Here is a 22161-nt window from a genome sequence, read left to right as displayed (position 1 = left end):
CCCTTTGTAGCTTCTAGGTCCCCCATCTCATTTTTGGCTGATTCTGACCCCTACGGATTATTTATACATGTCTGGAGACACGTTTGGTTGTTTGACTCACAAGGAGGGAGGTGATGCTACTGGCATTGGTGGACTGGGGCCAGGGAAGCTGCTAAACATTGTACAATCCTGTAATAGGGTCGTCCATTTTTTCTTTCATTGAATCAATGTGGATATATTATTATTAATTAAAATCCATATTTTTCAGTAGGTTTCTTTCTTGTGTTGTTCATTCTGTGGGTTTTTTCTTTTTAAAATATTGGCATCTGAGCTAACAAATGTTGCCTATCTTTTATTTTTCTTCTCCTCTCAAAAGCCCCCAGTACATAGTTGTATATTCTAGTTGCAAGAGCCTCTGATTATGCTGTGTGGGACGCCTCCTCAGCATGGCCTGATGAGCAGGGCCATGTTTGTGCCCAGGATCCGAACCAGCGAAACCCTGGGCTGCCAAAACAGAGTGCAAGAACAGCCACTCATTCACGGGGCTGGCCCCACGTCCTATGTATTTTGAGAAAGGAATAATGACATGTATGCGCTGTTACAGCATCATACAGAATAGTTTCATGTGCTATGTCCTTAATCAGCCCAAATGGAATTATGCCTGAGAGTTTTTCCTGTGTTGCTTTATTCACTCCATATTATATTAAAGACTCATTCACCCTTCTCTGTGTATACCTAGCTCCTGCCTGGGGCTCCAGGGTTTGCATCCAACACATCTTACCTGCCCTCTCCCCAGTTGTGGACTCGCAAGCTTGTCCTATTCCCCCACTAAAGCAGCGCTACAAGGAACATCCTCTTACATGCTCCCTTATAAATAGGTTTGAGAAATGAGATAGTTACTCAGGAGCAAATTGACAGGGGTAGTGAGCATGTCTATTCTTAATTTTCATCATTCTACATCCCAACAGTAGTGTTACAGTTTCTTTCTCCCCGTAGCCCCGTCAACACTGGACACTCTCACTTTTGGGGAGTTGGATAAGTATATCTTGAAATTCCATCCCTGTTTCTTTCTTTCTCTCTCTTTCTTGCTCTTTTCTTCCTTTTTTCAAGCATACTTATATATGCCTTGGCAACTCCTTTTGTGAAATATCTGCTCATTACCCTTGCTCATTTCTGTATTGAGGTTCCTACTTCTTCCCGATATGATGGTTTCACGTTTATACTAGATAGCGTTCCCTTGTCAGCTTCAGGCAACGCAAATGATTTTTCCCAACTCTCCATCTGCCTTTCAACTTTATCAAAAGTATCTTTCATTGAACATAAATCATTAATGGGGGCATGCCATATCTTTTCAGAATCACCTATCATTTGTGCTTTTAGAGTTTTTCTTAAGAAATCCTTTTCCACTGCTACATCAACAAAATTGTTTTTCTAAACTTTCTCCTGTTAACTTTATAGTTTATATTTCATATTTATGTCTTGACCCATGTGGATTACGTCTCTGAATGTGGTCTTCGGCAGAAAATCTGATTTACTTTGCTTCACAAAACGATCAGTTTTCCCACCATAAACTAGTAAAAATCCATCATTTCCATTTGGTTTCTGCTGCCACCCTTATCGTAGATTAGATTTTGAAAATGCAGGCATTTTTTTTTGAGAAAATCAATCAGTTTAATCAGCGTCATTGTGTGTTCCAGATTCACACTGTTCAAAATGACTGTGACTCTATAATGTGTTTCAATACCTAAGACGGCTTATCTCTGCTGTTTACTGTATTTTTAGAAAACTAGTATAGCTTTGCACTGAGTTTTACTTTTCAGAAGGAAATTTAGGATAATGTTAAATTGATAGTCGATTCACGGGAATTGGGAATTGGAAATGCAGTTTCACCAATGATATAATTAGGAGAAGAACTGACATCATAACGATACAAGCTCATCCTGTCCAAGAGTGTAGATGGGATTCCATGTATTCAGATCATCTACGTTTTTATTAGTGGTTAAAATTTCTGTCTTTGGAGATGCTGCATGTTTTGGGTTAATTATTAGATATTTTGTAACAGAGGATTTCAAAGTGCCATACGAGGAAACCTGGGGTCCATCAGGTCCTCACTTTTCCAACTGCGTGTGGGGATGTGTTTGCCATATGCTTCAACTAAAACAGCGTGTGCCACAGACTGATCAAGATGCAGATGCGAGCGCCAGCTTGTCTCCCCTCAAGTCAGACATTAGGTGTATTTGCAAAAATGTCAAACCAGGGCACTCTCCTCACTACTTGTGTTTTGAGAAATGTAATTACTTTCCTAACAACATGTTACTTGTATTAACATGAAGTGGTGTGTTATCGTTCTTTTAAATACACTAATCAGTAAATATTTTTAAAGATTCTCAGCTTTAACATCTAACATGATAAAAATTGATAGAGTCCTTGGAGGCCTCTGCCTGTTCAATGTAAAGGGATCCTGAGACCAAAATGCTTGAGAGCTGATTCCTCATCGTTTGTGTCACTATGGGAAATGTCACCATACTTTTCACTTAATTCTACATTTGATGGATTATTCCTGGTGACAACATGAGGAACTCTGTGAGTTTTGTAAACAGATTCACCTTCGGCTGCGTTCTGTTCTCCTGTCGTTCTCTGTGTCCCCTCCTGACGCTTTGATCTTCTCTGGGTAGAGGATCACGTTTCTTCCCTTCCCATCCTGACGCCCCTACTTTTCCTCTCCTTACAGCCCCGCCCATGATGGCCAGTTCCATGCTGAAGAACAGCAGAGACAGTGAGTAGCCGGGGCCTGTGCCTGATCCTAAGACACTGCATCTAGCTTCCCCGTTTAGTACAGGATTTGCTAATTTTGTAGTACGTATTCTTTATCTAGCTAAGAAAGACCCCTTCGATTTCATGCAGTGAAGAGACCTTTCATAAAACCATGAATAGGAGTTGAATTTTACAATCATCCTGCCTGATTGAAATATTATATTAGTTTTCTTTTTTACTTTATTTATATGATGAGTCACATGACAGGTTTTCTGATGTCCAACCATCCTTCTCGTTCATGGAATCGTCCCACACCACTTGATCACAATATACTGTTTTTCATAAACCGTTGCATTTGACTAGGTTATGTCTTATGATGGATTTTAAAATCCACACGGATAGGGGAAACGTAAATGTCTGCTCTTATAAACGTTCTACCTGGCTTTAGAATCAAGATTGCATTAACCTGAGGAAGTGAGTGCAGTCGATTTCATATGTGTTTTTCTGTTTTTTGAAGAACGTGTATAACGTTCCAGTTCTTCCTTACAGTTTAGGAGAGCTCACCTGCAAACGCACTGGGGCCAACAACATTAGGTAGGGACGGTCCTTGACGAAACTTCTCAACTTCCTTAAAGCTTATTTCCACATCCAGGGCTTCTATTTTTTCGTGCATCAGTTTTAGAATTGTATATTTTCTAAGAATTCATTTATCACCCATAGTTCAAATTTACCTACTCATATTTTTAGTACTATTTTTAGTAATTTAAAAAATATCCATTATTTTTATTTCCCAGTGTTAATTTTATGTTTTGTTACTGGCACCTTCGCCTTGTTTCTCTCTATCGAACTAATATTTTCCAATAACCTGACATGGGTTTTATTAAGCATGATGTTTCCTTGATTTCATTTCCTGATAAATATATTTAAAGGTATATATTTCCAAAATAAGGCTATTTGAGATCAAAGATTTCACGTTCAATGCTTAAATTATTTAATTAAAATATTTCTGAATTTTCTTGATTTATTGTTGAAACCTAGATTAATTAAAATAAATTTAGCTTCCAAACAGAAGGGATTGGAAAAGCTATTCCTTCTCCATTAATTTCTAATTTTAGTGTATTATAATCTATATAATAGGTAACCGTGGAATTGATGGAAAATGTCTTATGTCCTAATACAGAGTCAATTTTTGTAAAAGTCCTCTCTGTGTTTGATAACGTTTGATCACTTTTTTGGAAGAGTCTAAATATACCCAATAGCTAATGTCTCAATATTATTAATTGCATTTCAATTAATAATTCACAAATTGCATTTCTGAATTCTGTTAAAATATCTAACTATAATTTATCTATTATTGATTTAGCTATTTCTATTTCTATCTCTTTCATTGATGTTGTGTCAATTAATTATTACTTAATATTCCAGGATGCATTGTTTCACAGATTAATGATATTTATGCTGCTCACTAAGATAGTCTTCTAACATTTATAAAATATTATTTCTTTATCACTAGGTGTATGTGTGTAATTTTTAAATTTCAGTATGCATTTAAAAACTAAGTATGTTTTGCTTTGCACCCAACAATAACGAGAATACACTTAATGATTAAATTAATAATGATTTCTTAATATTTTCAACCCAATCATTCATTCATACCATGATCAAAGTTTTCTCTGTTGCCTTAAAAATACTTTGCAGATGGTTTATCTACATCAGGATCCAATCTAGTACCCTATATTGCATCGGCTTGTTACGTCACTTGAATTTCTCTTCGTCCTTTTCATCACCTGGTTTATTGATGAGACCAAACCAGTTTCTATGGAAGGTTCTGCCTTCTGAATTTGTCTGTTGCCTCCCCATGGTATCATGTAGTTTGACCCTGCATCCTCTGTACAACGATCATTATTTCATGATCAGCTTTGGCCAATGGGCACGTTTTCAACCTGGTTCCTGTATCCTCTTAACGCTAGCCCATTACTCAGGGAAAGTTCCATTTCACAATGGCAGACACGTCCTAGGCTTTCTTTCGTACTCAGACCATTTCTCCAGGATTCCTGCTTCCTTTTAGCGACTGGTCATAATGGAGACATTATGATTCTTGCTTCCTTAAATCCGTTTTGTCTGTTATCAAGATTGCTGCAACAACTCTCACTGGGTATATTTGCCTGGCATATAGTCATCCATCCTTCTATTTTCAAATTTCTATTCTGTTCCTTCAGAAGAGCAAACACAAATACAAAATAAGATGGCAGATATACATACCAATAAAATAGTATTAAAACAAGCATAAATGGGTTAATTAGTTAAAAAAGAGATTCTGAGAGAAAAAAGATTTTTTTAAGCCCAAGATCCAAATATATGTTTTCCTGAACAGCCACACCATTCAAGAGAACATTACACAGACCATCTCTATCTGTCTTTAATGATTACAGCCTGGGAACTTTTATCTCTTTTACTCACTGTTAGTAAAAAGTCAGTAGTCAAACTATGTCTTGACTATGTAATATGCTGATCTCATTCTATCTATTCCAGTGCTGATAGTAAGGACTCTTATGATTTACTCCTTGTTGTGCATGAAGATTGTGAGACCCAGAAAAGTTAAGCCAATTGCTCAATAGTATAAAGCTCTGAAATTGCCATCAAGTGTCAATTAGAATCTATGCTTTAATCACCGTGCTTCATTCTGTTTCTGATCTGAGCAGATGCAGCATCCTTGCCTGCTCAGAACTGGAGCACGGTGACTGAATTCATCCTCATTGGCTTCTCCACCTTCCCCCAGCATCTCCTGCCTGCCTTCTTCCTGCTTTTCCTGCTGATGCACCTGTTCACGCTGCTGGGGAACCTGCTCATCATGGCCACCATCTGGAGCGAGCGCAGCCTCCACACGCCCATGTACCTCTTCCTGTGTGCCCTCTCCATCTCTGAGATTCTGTTCACTGTGGCTGTCACCCCTCGCATGCTGGTGGACATGCTCTCCACCCATCACTCCATCACCTTTGTGGCCTGTGCCAGCCAGATGTTCTTCTCCTTCACGTTTGGCTTCACACACTCCTTCCTGCTCATGATCATGGGCTATGACCGCTACGTGGCCATCTGTCACCCTCTGCGCTACAATGTGCTCATGAGTCCCCGTGACTGTGCGCATCTTGTATCTTGGTGCTGGGCTGGTGGCTCAGTCATGGGGATGATGGTGACTGTAATAGTTTTTCACCTCAACTTCTGTGGGTCTAATATGATGCACCATTTTTTCTGCCACGTACTTTCCCTCTTGAAGTTGTCCTGTGGGAAGGAGACATCCTCTGTCACCTTGGGTGTGATCCTGGTGTGTGTCACTGCTCTGTTGGGCTGTTTGTTCCTCATCTTCCTCTCCTATGTCTTCATTGTGTCTGCCATCTTGCGGATCCCCTCTGCTGAGGGCCGGCACAAGACCTTCTCCACATGTGTGTCCCACCTCACTGTGGTGGTCGTGCACTACGGTTTTGCCTCCATCATCTACCTCAAGCCCAAGGGCCCTCATTCTATGGACAGTAACTCCCTGATGGCCACCACCTATACAGTCTTCACGCCCTTTCTTAGCCCAGTCATTTTCAGTCTCAGGAATAAGGAGCTGAAGAATGCCATAAAAAAAAGCTTCCTCAGAAAATTCTGTCTCCTCCGCTCCTGACAATTTGTGGGTGAGGAACTATGGTAGAATGGCTGAGATATTTATGTCCCCAAAAGGCTGTTGTAAGGACTCAGCTGAGTGAAAATACCCACACTTCGTAGGAGTTCAGCACAATCTAGCTATTTGCTTTTCCTTAATTTGTTTTCTTCCTCCTCCAGAGGCTGGGCAATCACGATCTCCTGTTAATGACTGAGTGTGATGGACTCCAATCCAGTATCTAAGCCTAAGAATGTGTTATCTCTCTGTGGGCAGGTGGGGAGCATCACCTGGATGTGTCTGGGCACTGATGCTCGTGGTCCTTCCTGAATGGACAAGCAGGGGAAGACTTTATTACGCCCCACCAAATACGAATGAAGAAAAATAGGATAATAATAAATCCCACCAGCACTGAGTCCTTCCTTTGTATCAAGCATTGTGTCTAGTGTTTTCTTATTCTTTTCTTTTTAATTGTGACAAACATACAAAAGAAAATGAAGTACTTGTCTCTGAGAAAATGGTTTACTGTTTAACATTCTTCACCGCCTTTGGGAGTGAAACACTCTAAGGGATGTTTTCTCTGTTGAGCTGAGCTGAGTAAAGGATTCAGAATAAATACAGAGAGAGAGGACTAGGAGTGATGGAGTCCTTTAAAATGATTTGAACATCAAATTGGATTTAAAAGAATATGGTGCAAAATCTGAAAGAAGCAGGAAGAAGGAGAAAGAGGTTGTAAGATGGCAATTTGCACATGAGGAAAGGATAGAGAAGGGACATGAGGGAGGGAGAGAGAGAGAAAGAAAAGAGGGCTCCGTGTTTGGGTGAGAACACACAGCATGTTAGGAGGGTGCTATTGTGTGACATCTTATGGAAATCCTTTCTCCTTTTTCCCCTTGTAACTTAAGGGAAAACGTCAGTTTCTCATTACCCTGCTACTTGTACCTATTCAGGGAATGTGTTCAAGAGCAGAAGTGCTACTTCAGGGTGGCACAAAGAGAGGTCAGAGGCTACATACAGATACACCCCTACACAGATGAGTAATGTTGGTGCAGGTCACACGACATGTGAATGAAGGGAGTCACGTGGAACTTTAGGTCTGTCTGACTCTCCTGCTGGTGTTGGGAATCCTGTAGGACTAAGGATCCAGGAAAGGGCCTCTGGGGGATGAAATTGTACTCACTGGCAAGGCATGTGTTTATTTGGAGACAAAAGATACTTTATAAACCCACATCCTCCAGTCATCCTGTTACAAACAAATACACTCTTATCAGAGGATCAGGAACCAGGTACAACTCCAAAAGACCAAAGATTTAGGTTTTACTATATAACTCAGAGGAATATGCTCGTGCCAGATGGTCTGGCATGGATGGCAGGACAACAGGGACAGGCTAGAACTTGACCAAGAAGAGAGGCGGGGCTATCCACTTTGTCCAGAAGACACTGAGCACACCTATAGCCCAAGAGAATCCTCTCTCCAAGACCAGCTCCAAATTGCCCTTATCCTGGGAAGCCTCAGCTGTCCACACCAAGAGCACAGCCCTGGATTCCCACTCTGGTTCCTGCAGCTCCCACCTTCCCTCTGACCCCGCCAGGACCCCAAGAGTTGAGGCATCTGTACCCAGCCCTGTCTCCCCTTGACTGGGAGCTCTTCAGCCCTCAGCAGTGACTGAGACCTTTCTCGGCAGAGAGAGGTGGCAGGGTGCCCTTGCTGTGTGTGCAGAACTGGAGGTTCAGTGGAGGCTGCAGGGCCCCAAAGGCCAACTGAGGTCCCTCCTGGCCTCTCCAGACCCTGTGGACAGATCCTCTAGGTTGGAGTCCTGGAGAGGCCCTGGGGAACAGCGTGCTGGGAAGGCTGCAGCAGGGATAAAGCACACGGCGTCAACTGGAGGAGCGCCGAGGTCTGCTCCACACCTGCCTATGTGTGCTGCTCATAGCATCAAGCGGGAGAGCTTCTTCTGCCCTCTCCTGCTGGCCGCTTCATGGGAGAGGCTGCCCAGCCTGAGGGGGACCAGGATGGCGAGGTTAGGAGGGGCGGATCAGACAGTTGTGGGGAGCACTGCACAGCCTGGACATGGGGTCCAGAGCCACGGAGAAGGGTCCTAAGAGAGGTTCTTTCTTTGGGAGGGATCTTCTCGGGTTACCGCTTCTGGGTCCCTGCTTCTCACCCACCTGGGTGCCCTTTGTGGCCTCTAGGTCAGTAGTTCTCATCTTGGGTGATTCTGACCCCTACGGAATATTTGTACATGTCTGGAGCCACGTTTGGTTGTTTGGCTCATGCAGAGGACAGGATGCTACTGGCATTGGTGCAGTGGGGCCGGGGAAGCTACTAAAGGTTGTACAGTCCTGTAGCAGGGTGGTACACTGTTTCAACTAATGAACCAATGTGGATACATTATTATAACTAAATTCCATGCTTTACCTTAGGTTTCACTCTTTGTGTTGTACATTCTATGGGTTTTGACAAAGGAATAATGACATGTATCCACCATGTAATAATGACATGTTACAGTATCATACAGAATAGTTTCATGTGCTGTATCTTTAATGCGCCCAAACGGAATTAAGCCAGAGAGGTTTTCCTCTATTTTGCTTTATTCTCTCACGTTATTTTGAAGAATCATATCCTCTGCTCTGTGTACATCTAACTCCTGCCTGGGGGACCAGAGTTTGCATACAACCCATCTTACCTGTCCTCTCCCTCGTTATGGACAGGTAGGCTTGTCCCATTCCCCTACTAGAGCAATGCTACAAGGAAGATCCTCTTACACACTCCCCTAGAAATAGGTATGAGGAACCGAGACAGACGCTCAGGAGCAAAATGACAGGTACACAGAGCATGTGCTCTCTTAATTTTCAACATTCCCTGTTCCATGAGCCGTGCTCCAACGTCCTTTCTCCCCACAGCCCGGTCAACTCGGGGCATGTTTTGATCCAGGGGACTGAACAGCTGCACAGTAAAATTCCATTGTTCTCTCTCTTTTTCCCATTATTACTCTTTTCAGCATCTTTCCATTTACCTGGGTACCTCTTTCTGTGTTTTGTCTGCTTGTGACCTTCGCTCATTTCCGTACTGAAGTTCCTACTTCTTCTTCTTTTTTTTCTTTTTAAATATTGGCACCTGAGCTAACAATGGTTGCCAATCTTCCTTCTTTTTCTGTTTTCCCACCCCTAAACCCCAGCTGTACGTAGTTGTATATTTTAGTTGTGGGTCCTTCTAGTTGTGGCACAGGGCAATGCAAATGCTGTTTTCCCAACTTTCCATCTGCCTGTCAACTTTATCCAGGACGTCCTTTGTTGAAGAAAATCCTTCATGTTGATGTTTTCTATCTTTTTAAAATCACCTTATCATTTGTGCTTGAAAAATTTTGCTAAGAGTTCCTTCTCCACTGCTAGATCAACAAAATTATTTTTCTACACTTTCTCCTGTTAACTTTATAGTCTATATTTCATATTTGTGTCTTGTTCCCTCTGGATTCCACATTTGCATGTGGTCTTAGGCAGAAATTTAGATTAACTTTGCTTCATAAAACGAGCATTTTCCCAACATAAACTAGTAAAGAGTCCATCTTTTCCTTTGACTCCTGTAGCTGCCTTTATCATACATTAGGTTTTGATAACGCAGGCACGTTTTCTGAGACAATCAATCGCTTTAATCAGTGTCTGTGTATGTTCCACGTTTATCTTGTTAAAAATGACTATGACTCTATAATGTGTCTCAATCTCTGAGAAGGCTTATGTCTCCCAATTGCTCATTTTTATTTTCTTTTAACTTTTTATTGAGATTATGATGGTTTACAACCTTGTGCAATTTCAGTCGTACATTATTGTTTGTCAGTCGTGTTGTAGGTGCACCACTTCACCCTTTGTCCCCACCCTCATTCCCCCTTTCCCCGGTAGCCATTAGTCTGTTCTCTTTGTCCACATGTTTAACTTCCACATACGAGTGGAGTCATACAGAGATTGTCTTTCTCTATCTGGATTATTTCACTTAACATAATACCCTCAAGGTCCATCCGTGTTGCTGTGAATGGGATGATTTTATCCTTTTTTATGGCTGAGTAGTATTCCATCGTATATATATACCATATCTTGTTTATCCAATTATCAGTTGATGGGCACTTAGGTTGCTTCCACATCTTGGCTATTGTAAATAATGCTGCAATGAACATAGCAGTGCATGGGACTTTTGGAATTGCTGATTTGAAGTTCTTTTGATAGATACTCAGTAGTGGGATGGCTGGGTCATATGGTAGCTCTATCTTTAATTTTTTGAGGAAACTCCACAGTGTTTTCCATCGCTGCTGTACCTGTTTGCATTCCCACCAGTAGTGTATGAGGGTTCCTTTTTCTCCACAGCCTCTCCAACACTTGTTACTTTTTGTTTTGGTTATTTTTGCCATTCTAATGGGTGTAAGGTGATATCTTAGTGTAGTTTTGATATGCATTTCCCTGATGTTCAGTGATGATGAGCGTCTTTTCATGTGCCTATTGGCCATGCGTATATCTTCTTTGGAGAAATGTCTGTTCAGGTCCCCTGCCAATTTTTTGATGGGGTTGTTTGATTTTTTTGTTGTTGAGTTGTGTGAGTTCTTTATATATTATGGAGATTAACCCTTTGTCAGATTTATGACTTGCAAATATTTTTTCCCAATTGGTGGGTTGTTTTTTTGTTTCAATCCTGTTTTCCCTTGCCTTGAAGAAGCTCTTTAGTCTGATGAATTCCCATTTGTTTATTCTTTCTATTATTTCCCTTGTCTGAGAAGACATGGTCTCTGAAAAGATCCTTTCAATACTTATGTTAAAGAGTGTGCTGCCTACGTTTTATTCTAGAAGCCTTATGGTTTCAGGTCTCACCTTTAGGTCTTTGATCCATTTTGAGTTTGTTATTGTGAATGGGAAAAAAGAATGGTCAATTTTCATTCTTTTACATGTGGCTTTCCAGTTTTCCCAAAACCATTTGTTGAAGAGACTTTCTTTTCTCCATTGTATGCCCTCAGCTCCTTTGTCGAAGATTAGCTGTGCATAGATGTGTGGCTTTTTTGCTGGGCTTTCAATTCTGTTCCATTGACCTGTGCAGCTGTTTTTGCACCAGTACCATGCTGTTTTGATTACTATAGCTTTGTAGTATGCTTTGAAGTCAGGGATTGTGATGCCTCCAGCTGTGTTCTTTTTTCTCAGGATTGCTTTAGCAATTTGGGGTCTTTCATTGCCCCATAGGAATTTTAGGATTCTTTGTTCTATTTCTGTAAAGAATGTCATTGGGATGGCGTTGAATCTGTAGATTGCTTTAGGTAGAATGGACATTTTAACTATGTTTATTCTTCCAATCCATGTGCATGGAATGTCTTTCCATCTCTTTATGTTGTCATCAATTTCTTTCAGGAAAGTCTTGTAGTTTTCATTGTATAGATTTTTTCCTTCCTTCGTTAAATTCTCCCCAAGGTATTTTATTGTTTTTGTTGCAATTGTGAATGGTATTGTGTTCTTCAGTTCTTTTTCCGTTAGTTCATCGTTAGAGTATAGACATGCTACTGATTTATGTAAGTTGATTTTATACCCTGCAAATTTGCTGTAGTTGTTGATTATTTCTAATAGATTTCCAATGGATTCTTTGCAGTTTTCTATATATAAAATCATGTCGTCTGCAAACAGCGAGAGTTTCACCTCTTTCCTCCCTATTTGCATTCGTTTTATTCCTTTCTCTTGCCTGATTGCTCTGGCCAGGATCTCCAGTACTATGTTGAATAAGAGTGGTGATAGAGGGCATCCTTGTCTCATTTCTGCTTTCAAGGGGATGGTGCTCAGTTTTTGCCCATTGAGTATGATGTTGGCTGTGGGTTTGTCATGTATGGCCTTTATTATGTTGAGGTAGTTCCCTTCTATGCCCATTTTGTTCAGAGTTTTTATCATAAATGGCTGTCAAATGCTTTCTCTGCATCTATTGAGATGATCATGTGGTTTTTATTCCTCAGTTTGTTGATGTGATGTATCACGTAGATTGATTTGTGGATGTTGGACCATCCCTGCATCCCTGGTATGAATCCCACTTGATCGTGATGTATGATCCTTTTGATGTATTGCTGAATTCGGGTTGCCAAAGTTTCTTTGAGGATTTTTGCATCTATGTTCATCAGTGATATTGGCCTGTAGTTCTTTTTTGTGCTGTCCTTGTCAGGTTTTGGTATCACAGTGATGTTGGCATCCTAGAATGTGTTAGGAAGTGTTCCATCCTCCCTGATTTTTTGGAATAGATTGAAAAGTTTAGGTATTAAATCCTCTCTGAAAGTTTGGTAGAATTCCCCAGGAAAGCCATCTGGTCCTGGGGTTTTATTCTTTGGGATGCTTTTGATTGCTGTTTCAGTATCTTTCCTTGTGATTGGTCTGTTCAGACGGTCTGTTTCTTCTTGACTAAGCTTTTGGATGTTGTAAGAGTCTAAGAATTTATCCATTTCCTCTAGGTTATCCATTTTGTTGGTATATGGTTTTTCACAGTATTCTCTTATAATCTGTTGTATTTCTGTGGTGTCTGTTGTTATTTCTCCTCTTTCATTTCTGATTTTGTTTATTTGAGCTTTCTCTCTTTTTTTCTTTGTGAGTCTGGCTAGGAGTTTGTCTATTTTATTTCTCTTGTCAAAGAACCAGGTCCTTATTTCATTGATCCTTTCTACTGACTTTTTTGTTTCAATAGAATTTATTTCTGCACTGATTTTTATTATTTCTCTCTTACTGCTGACTTTGGGCTTTCTTGGTTCTTCTTTTTCTAACTGAGTTAGGTGTAATTTGAGATTGCTTATTTGGGACTTTTCTTGTTTGTTAAGATGTGCCTGTATTGCGATGAATTTCCCTCTTACTATAGCTTTTCCTGCATCCCATATGAGTTGGTATGGCATGTTATCATTTTCATTTGTCTCCAGATTTTTTTATTTCTTCTTTAATTTCTTCAATGATCCATTGCTTGTTCAATAGCATATTGTTTAGTCTCCACATCTTTGTCCCTTTCTCAGCTTTTTTCTTGTAATTAATTTCTAGCTTTATGGCATTATGATTGGAGAAGATGCTGGCTATTATTTCAATTTTTTAAAATTTATAGTGGCTTGCCTTGTTTCCCAACATATAGTTTACCCTTGAGAATGTTCTGTGTGCACTTGAGAAGAATGTGTATTCTGCTGTTTTTGGCTGGAGTGTTCTATACATGTCTATTAAGTCCAAAAGTTTTAGTCTTTTGTTTAATTGCACTGTTTCCTTGTTGATTTTCTGCCTGGATGATCTGTCCAATGATGTGAGTGGGGTGTTGAGGTCCTCTACTATTATTGTGTTATTTTTCATATCTTCTTTTAGGTTTGTAAATAGTCGCTTTATGAACTTTGGTGCTCCGGTGTTGGGTGCATAGATATTTATAAGCATGATTTCTTCTTGATGCAGTGTCCCTTTGATCATTATATATTGCCCCTCTTTGTCTCTCTTTACCTTCCTTATCTTGAAATCTACTTTGTCTGATATAAGTACTGTGACACCTGCTTTCTTTCCTTTGCCATTAGCTTGGAGTATCCTCTTCCACCCCTTCACTCTGAGCCTAAGTTTGTCATTGGTGCTGAGATGCATTTACTGGAGGCAGCAAATTGTTGGATCTTGTTCTTTAATCCATCTTGCCACTCTGTGTCTTTTTATTGGAGAGCTCAATCCATTTACACTGAGGGTGGTTATTGATGTATGAGGGCTTAATGCCATCATTCTGTCACTCATTTTCCGATTTTCCTGCCTTTCCTTTGTTTCTCGTCCTGTATGTTTTGGTCTACACATTGAGTTCTGCAGTTTGTTATGCTACGTTTCTTAGTTTTTTCCTTATTTATTTTTTGTGTCTTTGTTCTACTTTTTAGTCTAGTGGCTATGCTGAAGTTTGTATTCAGAATGTCGTGCATAACATAATCCATTTTCTGATGGCCTCTTAGTTCCTTAGCCTAAAATGATTCAGTCCCTTTCCTCCTCCCCTCCTAAGTAATTATTCTTGTATCTTATTCCAACTTATGTTGTGTGTTTATGGTCAAAGTGACAAGATTGTCTTTGCTTTTGCTGTTTGCCTTCCCTTTATCCTAATGCTACAGTTGAATATTTGCTGTCCTATTTTTATTCTATCTATTTGTCTCCTTACTCCGTGCTTTGTGACCCCATTCTACCTTTTTTCCTTTTTTCAGCTATGAGGGCCTTCTTGAGGATTTCTAGTGGGGGGGGAGGGTGGGTCTTGTGGCTATGAAGTCCCTCAGCTTTCATTTGTCTGGGAAAGATTTAATTTCTCCTCATATCTGAAGGGTATTTTTGCTGGGTAGAGTGTTCTTGGCTGAAGATTTTTATCTGTTAAAGTTTTGAATATGTCATTCCATTCTCTCCTAGCTTGTAAGGTTTCTTCAGAGAAATGTTGTGAAAGTTTCATAAGGGTTGCTTTGTAGGTTATTTTCTTCTGCCTTCCTGCCCTGAGTATTCTTTCTTTGTCATTCATTTTTGCCAGTTTTACTACTATATGCCTTGAAGTAGGTCTTTTTACATTGACAAATTGAGGAGATCTTAAAGCTTCCTCCACACACTTTTCCCTCTCATTCCCTGATTTTGGAAGCTCTCTGTTATTATTTCTGTGAACAAGCTTTCTGCTCCATTCTCCTTCTCCTCACCTTCTTGCATACCTATAATTATTATGTTGCATTTCTTCATTGAGTCAGATATATCGTGGAGACTTTCTTCATTTATTTTTGGTCTCAGTTCTCTCTCCTCCTCTGTCTGGAGCAATTCAACACGTCTATCTTCAATTATGCCAAGTTGCTCCTCTATGGTGGCCACACAAGCATTCAGGGAATCTGTATTTTGTTTTATCTCTTCCATTGTGTCTTTCATCTCTAGTATTTATGACTGATTCTTATTTATAGTTTCAATCTCTTTTGTGAAGTAGCTCCTGAACTCATTGAATTGTTTCTCTATATTCTCTCTTACTTCATTGAGATTTTTGATGTTACCTACTCTGAATTTAATTGTTTAGTTTACTCATTTCTGACTCCTCAGGACAGAATTCTGAATATTTGTTTTCTCTCTGGTCTGGAGTTTTGATGAATGGTTTGATGCTGGAAGGGTGGGTTTTTCCCATTTTGATATTATTTGGTGGCAGTTACAGCCCATCGCCACTGGATGGGGGTTGAGAGCCACATATTCTGAGCCCTACGCCTTCAGGTGAGATGGCGCAGCACAGCACGGGTTGGCGGGGGCATTTTCCTTGGTGCACAGTCCCTGGTTTCCTGATCAGCTCTGCTATCTGGTCTCCTGGGGTCTCAGCTTGATGAGGTCACCGCACACCATAGCTTTTGCCAGGTTAGAGGGCTTCCCTCTAGGCTGCAAGGGCCTTAGGGAGTCCTGGGAGGTTGTGCAGGCACGTGACGCCTCCTCTGACCCTTCCCTCACAGCTCCTTCTGCAGGACGATTGCAGTCTTTAGGGAAGGGAGTGAAATCTCTCTTAACACATTCCAGCTCCTCTGAGGGGGTCTCCCACATCTCCACCCCCCATCATTTTGCTGCTGTCACTCTCTAAGCATTCCTGTGCTTTTAGGGCATTTTCTGTTCAAATATGGTTGCTCCTTTTTGTTGTATGTTGGAGGGGAGAGAGTCCCAGGCAAGCTCACTCTGCCATGACACCGATGTCCCCAATTACTCATTTTTAGAAAGTTAGTATAGTTTTCCCTGTTTTTGTTTCTCAGAAGGAAATTTCGATAGTGTTAAATTTACAGTGAGTTCACGGGAGTTGGAAGTGCATTTGCACCAATGACGTAATTTTGGGAACAACTGCCATCGTAACCACACGAGCACATCCCATCCAAGAGTGTAGACAGGTTTTCATGTATTCAGATCACCTACATTTTTATTAGTGGTTAAAATTTCTGTCTTTGGAGGTATTGCAAAGCTTTGGGTTAATTCCTATATATTTTATAACAGAGGATGTCAAAGTGTGATATGAGGAACCCTGGGGTCCACAGTCCCTTCCTTTTCCACTTACATCTGAGGATGGGTTTTGTCGTATCATCGACTGGAAGAACGTACTGCCACAGACTGAAGGAGAAGCAGATACAATGATCAGCTTGTCTCCTCTCAAGTCAGACTTTGGACATATTTCAAAAATGTAAAACAAGGCCAGTCTTCTCTACGTTTTTTAAAATGTTGTTACTGTCCTACAAACATGTTAGTTGTATTAACATGAAATAAGTGTATTATTGCTCTTTTAAATGTACTAATAGCTAAATATTTTTGAAGATTCTCAGTTTTAATATCTAATTGGGTAAAAATTGATAGAGGCCTTTAGGGTCCTCAGTAACTTTTGAGTGTGGAGGATCCAGAGACCAAAATGCCTGAGGGCTGTTTCTTCACAGTTTGCATTGCTGTTGGAAATGTTATCCTACTTTTTACTTAAATCCTACATATTGAATGATTATTCCTGGTGTAATACCATGAGAAAGTCTATGAGTCTTGTGAATTGATCTGCCTTCTGCAGCATTGTGTTCTCCTGTTGTTGTCACGTGTCACATGCTGACCTTTGATCTTTTCCAGGTGGGTGATTACATTCTTCCCTTCCAGGCCTGATGCTCCTTCTTTCTTTTTCTCACCGCTCATGACTGTCGGTTCCACACTAAAGAACAGCAGAGACAGTGAGTAGCCTTGGCTTCCTCCTCATCCTAAAACACCGCCTCTGAAGTTTCCCCTTTTAGTGGACTTTTTGCTAAATTTGTAGGATATCTTCTTTAACTAGGAAAGTTTCCTTCAACACATGTTGCAAAGAGACTTTTTCAAAAACCCTAAATAGAGGTACGTATATCCAATGATTATGTGGTACACCTAAAACTAGTACAGTGTGTATGTCAATTATAGCTCAGAAAAAAATCACAAACGGGACTTGATTTTTAGAAAATATATTCCTCCCTTGATTGAAATAATTATACGATTTTTCTTTATTCTTATGTTTTTTCTTTATTCTTTCTATATTTCTTTATTCTTATGATGAGTCGCATGATAGCTTTTCTGATGCCCAACCATCCTTGTCATTCACAGGATAAACCAACACCACTTGATCATAATATACCATTTTTCATAAACCACTGGATCTGACTAGGTGATGTCTTAGTATGGATTTTAAAATCTGCATGAATAGCGGAAGCATGAACTTCTGTTCTCAGAAACATTCTACCTGGTTTTAGAATCAAGATTGCATTAACCTGATCAAATGAGTGGAGCGGTTTTCACATATTTTTATCCTTTTTGAAGAACATGTATAACATTCTCACCAAATCTTCCTTGAAAGTTTAGGAGAGCTCACCTGTAAATCCACTGGGGCACAATATTGGGGAGGGGCAGTCGCTGATTAACCATTTAATTTCTTTTGCTTTTTAAAATTTATTGTTATTTTTTTAAATGGCAGTAACATTGGATTATAACATTATACAGCCTTTGTATGTACATCATAAAATATTTCGAATTCTGTGTAGATTACATCATGTTCACCACCCAAAAACTAATTATAGCCCATCCCCTCACATGTGAGTCTAATCACCACTTTTGTCCCCCCCTGCAATGGTAACCACCAATCCATTCTCTGTTGTTATGTGCCCAGCAAGGGATGAATGGATAAAGAAGATGTGGTATTTATACACCATGGGATACTACTCAGCCATAAGAAAAGAGGAAATCCGACCATTTGTGATAACATGGATGGACCTTGAGGGTATTATGCTGAGTGAAATAAGTCAGAGGAAGAAAGTCAAATACCGTATGATCTCACTCATAAGTAGAAGGTAAAAACACCGACATTTAATTCTTTAAAACTAATTTCAGTATTCAGGGCTGCTATTTTTTCTTGCACCAGTTTTGAAAGTTTACATTTTTCTAAGAATGTATTTATTTCATCTACTGTTTCAAACTTGTTAACTTGTATTTTTCTTACTATTGTTATTAATTTTAAAAATATCCACTATTTTTGTTGTTATTTCTCAATGTTAATTTTGAGTTTTGTTGTTAACATCTTGTCCCTTTTTTCTCTATCTTGTTAATCTTTGCAATAACCTGATTTTGGTTTTATTGAGCATGATTGTTTTCTTCATAAAGTTTCTTAATAAATACATTTAAAGCTGTATATTTCCTTCATAGTACTCTTTCAGGTTAACATCTGACTTTTGATGCTTAAATCATTTAACTATAAATATTTGTACATTTGCTTTATGTTTTACTGTTGAAACCGAAGAATATTTAATAATCAATTTAGCTTCCAAATATAGCTGGTCACAAAGCTACTTCTTCTCTATGAATTTCTAGTTTACTGCACTATAATCTATATAATATTTATACTTTCAAATTGAGAGGGGATGTTTTTATCTGCTAATATGTAGTCAGTTTTTGAAAAAGTCCTCTATGTGCTTGAAATCAATGCTTAATCTCCCTTTCTTAAGAGTCTAAATATATCCAATAGCGAATGTCTGAACATTATTAATTGCATTGCAATTAGTAATTCCCAGTTCACATTTCTGAACACTATTAAAATGTCTACAATGTTTTATCTGTTGTTGATTTAGCTCTTACTATTTGTATCTATTTCCCTGAAGCTGTATTGATTATCTACTACTTAATATCCAGGTATACTGTTATATGGATGATTGATACTCATGCTGGTTTCTACAATGTTATTCTATATTTAAGCAACTATTCCTCTTTGTCTCTTGCAGTGTGTGTGTGTGTGGAATCTTGAAATTCTGTATGCATCTGAACTGAGAATGTTTTCTTCACAGCCAAAATAATGAGATGACACTGAAAATTAACTAAATTAATGATAATCCCTTAATATTATTCATATTTGATCATTTATTCATTCCATAATCAAAGTGTTCTTAGAGCTTTAACAATAGTTTACACCGGTTTACCTAAATCAGGATGTAATCTAATAGCTGCACTGCATCTGGTGCCATGTCTCTGAAATTTCGCTTCATTCTTCTCATGACTCTGGTACTGATGAGACGAGAACAATTGCTCTGTGGACTATCCCACCCTCTGGATTATCTGATTGCTGCTTAGGATGTTATTTAAGTTGCTTCTCCATCCTAAGTGCAATGATCATTCATTTTCATGATCAGCTTTGACCAATTGTGTAATTTTCAATCTGGTTCCTACATCCTTTTAACATTAACTCATGACTCAGTGAAGGTTTCCTCTCATGCTGAGACAACACGTCCTAGGCTTGCTTCTATGCCCAGGCCATTTCTCCAGGGAAGCTCATTCCTTTCAGTGGCTTATGGTAATAGAGACAGTATCATTATTGTTTCCTTACATCCATTTGTCTGTTTCAAGGTTGCTGCCTCAGCTTTCACTTGGTACATATTTGCCTGACATATACTTGTCCATCCTTTCATTTTCAAAATTTATGTTCAGTTCCTTTAGAACAGTAAATGCAAAATATGAAGTAAGACAGCAGAAATGCGTACCATTAAAGCAATGTCTAAATAAATGTAGTTGGTTGAAATAGTCAATGAAAAGACAAAGACTCTCAGAGTAAAAATATTTTTTAACCCCAAGATCCAAATCTATGTTTTCTAGAACATGCACATTATTCAAGAGAATATGACCCTGACCATCTACATCTGTTATAATGGTTCCAAACATGGCAGCTTTTCTGTATTTCAGTCACTTTTAGTAAAAACCCAGTGCCAAACTATGCCTTAAGCACTCAATATACTGATCTCATTTTATCTTTATCACAATACGGAATGGAAAGCACTGTTATGATTTACTCTGTCTTACTGATGAAGACTATGAGACCCAGAAAAGTTGAGGAAATTGTTCAATAGAATAGAGCTCTTGAATTGCCATATAATTGTGTTAGAGCCTATGTTTTAATGACTGTGCTTCATTCTGTTTCTGATCTGAGCAGATGCAGCATCCTGGCCTGGTCAGAACTGGAGCACGGGGACTGAATTCATCCTCATTGGCTTCTCCACCTTCCCCCAGCATCTCCTGCCTGCCTTCTTCCTGTACCTGCAGATGCACCTGTTCACGCTGCTGGGGAACCTGCTCATCATGGCCACCATCTGGAGTGAGCGCAGCCTCCACACGCCCATGTACCTCTTCCTGTGCACCCTGTCCATCTCTGAGATTCTGTCCACTGTGGCTGTCACCCCTCGCATGGTGGTGGACATGCTCTCCACCCATCACTCCATCTCCTTTGTGGCCTGTGCCAGCCAGATGTTCTTCTTCTTCAAGTTTCACTTCACCCACTCCTTCCCGTTCAGGATCACGGTCTATGACTGCTACTGGGCCATCTGTCACCCCCTGTACTACAAGGTGTTCATGAGCCCTGAGGAAGTGTCCATCTTCTGTTCTGGTCCTGGGCTGGTGGCTCAGTCATGGGGATGATGGTGACATTGATAGATTTTCACCTCATCTTCTGTGGATCTATTTTGATCTACCGTTTTGGCTGCCATGTGCTTCCCCTCTTGATGTTGTCCTGTGTGAGGGAGACATCCTCTGTCACCTTGGGTGTGATCCTGGTGTGTGTCATGGCTCTGATGGGCTGCTTGTTACTCATCTTCCTCTCCTATGTCTTCATTGTGGCCACCATCTTGAGGATCCCCTCAGCTGAGGGCCGGCACAAGACCTTCTCCACATGTGTGTCCCACCTCACTGTGGTGGTTGTGCACTACGGTTTTGCCTCCATCATCTACCTCAAACCCAAGGGCCCTCATTCTATGGACGTTAACACCCTGATGGCCACCACCTATACAGTCCTCACCCTCTTTCTTAGTCTGATCATTTTCAGCCTCAGGAACAAGGATCTGAAGATCGCCATGAGGAAGCCCTTCCTCAGGACACTCTTTCCCCAGAACTCCTGAAGTGGCTGGTTTTGTGGCAGGGGATGTGGCGGGTGGAGGCACTTCAGTCTTCCATCTGTAAAATGGGAACAATTACGCTTCACTGTGATGATTCCTGTGAATTCCCCTCCTCCCCCTCAGCAAGTGCTCTGTAAGTTCTAGATGTCTGCTTTCTCTCCTTTCCCCCAGGCTAGTTGATGCATTCCTCCTGGATTCATGGGGGAGTCAAACTCCCCAAGATTGACCTTGTGTGTCGACTTCCTTCTGTCCCCTGTGCTGAGAGTGGGTTGTCCATGGAGGACGGGATGCCCACATCGCTGTGTTGGGAACCTGTGTGCATGGTTTGTCTTGAATGTGTGAATGAGGGGTGCTTGATCTACTCAAAGAAATGACACAAACAGCACAGTGAGTTGGCACCTGCTATGTACCACGGATTGTGATCTGTGCTTCAGACACTTCACCTTTCTCATCGTGACTGTCGTGTTGAGGAAAGGAAAACATTTTTGATGGGGAAAATTAGTTTTCATCTTCAGTTCATCATATTTTAGGAGGAAGGGGTTGTCCTCCTATAAGTTGCCTTTGTTGGCTGAGCTGAAGGATGCACTAAGGATGCAACTTGCAGAGGGAGGGGGGATCTGAATTTCTCCTTGTGAGAAAAGAAATGTGTAGAGAGATGGGGCAAAGACCTAGAGAGGGATGAGGAAGTGGTGGCTGCATTGAGGGAAATGGGAGGGGCAGGAAGAAATGCCCAATTGCTGACAGTTGACCAGGAACCAGGGGAAGTGATGGGCCACTGACTGGTGAGGACACTGGAGGAAAGAGCAGGGAGGAAACGGGCATGTTATAAGGGTTATAAGCTTGCCTTAGAGTACTCAATGTAAATTCCCTTCCCCGACTCCCTCCAAATCCCCA

General features: G+C 40.4%; 1 protein-coding gene and 1 pseudogene across 1 annotated transcript; both read left to right on the top strand.

The window, feature by feature from the left end:
• The first annotated feature begins 2721 nt into the window (after window positions 1–2721).
• On the top strand, window positions 2722–6397 carry LOC106831777 (olfactory receptor 10H4-like). Its single transcript, XM_070519678.1, has 2 exons — window positions 2722–2755; window positions 5436–6397. Exons 1-2 carry the CDS (start codon window positions 2722–2724, stop codon window positions 6395–6397), a joined length of 996 nt encoding a protein of 331 aa, XP_070375779.1.
• A 12954-nt stretch (window positions 6398–19351) lies between these two features.
• LOC106844121 (olfactory receptor 10H4-like) lies at window positions 19352–21270 on the top strand (annotated as a pseudogene).
• Window positions 21271–22161: the final 891 nt, after the last annotated feature.

The sequence above is a fragment of the Equus asinus genome, chromosome 10 (genome assembly GCF_041296235.1).
Source record: "Equus asinus isolate D_3611 breed Donkey chromosome 10, EquAss-T2T_v2, whole genome shotgun sequence".
Taxonomy (NCBI): Eukaryota; Metazoa; Chordata; class Mammalia; order Perissodactyla; family Equidae; genus Equus; species Equus asinus.
This window is presented reverse-complemented; position numbering and strand designations above follow the sequence as displayed.

Bases quoted from the DNA above. Each gene is read 5' to 3' on its own strand.
- LOC106831777 (XM_070519678.1), top strand. From the start codon at position 2,722: ATGGCCAGTTCCATGCTGAAGAACAGCAGAGACA. The intron at 2,756-5,435 runs GTGAGTAGCCGG...TGATCTGAGCAG, and splicing joins GCTGAAGAACAGCAGAGACA to ATGCAGCATCCTTGCCTGCT.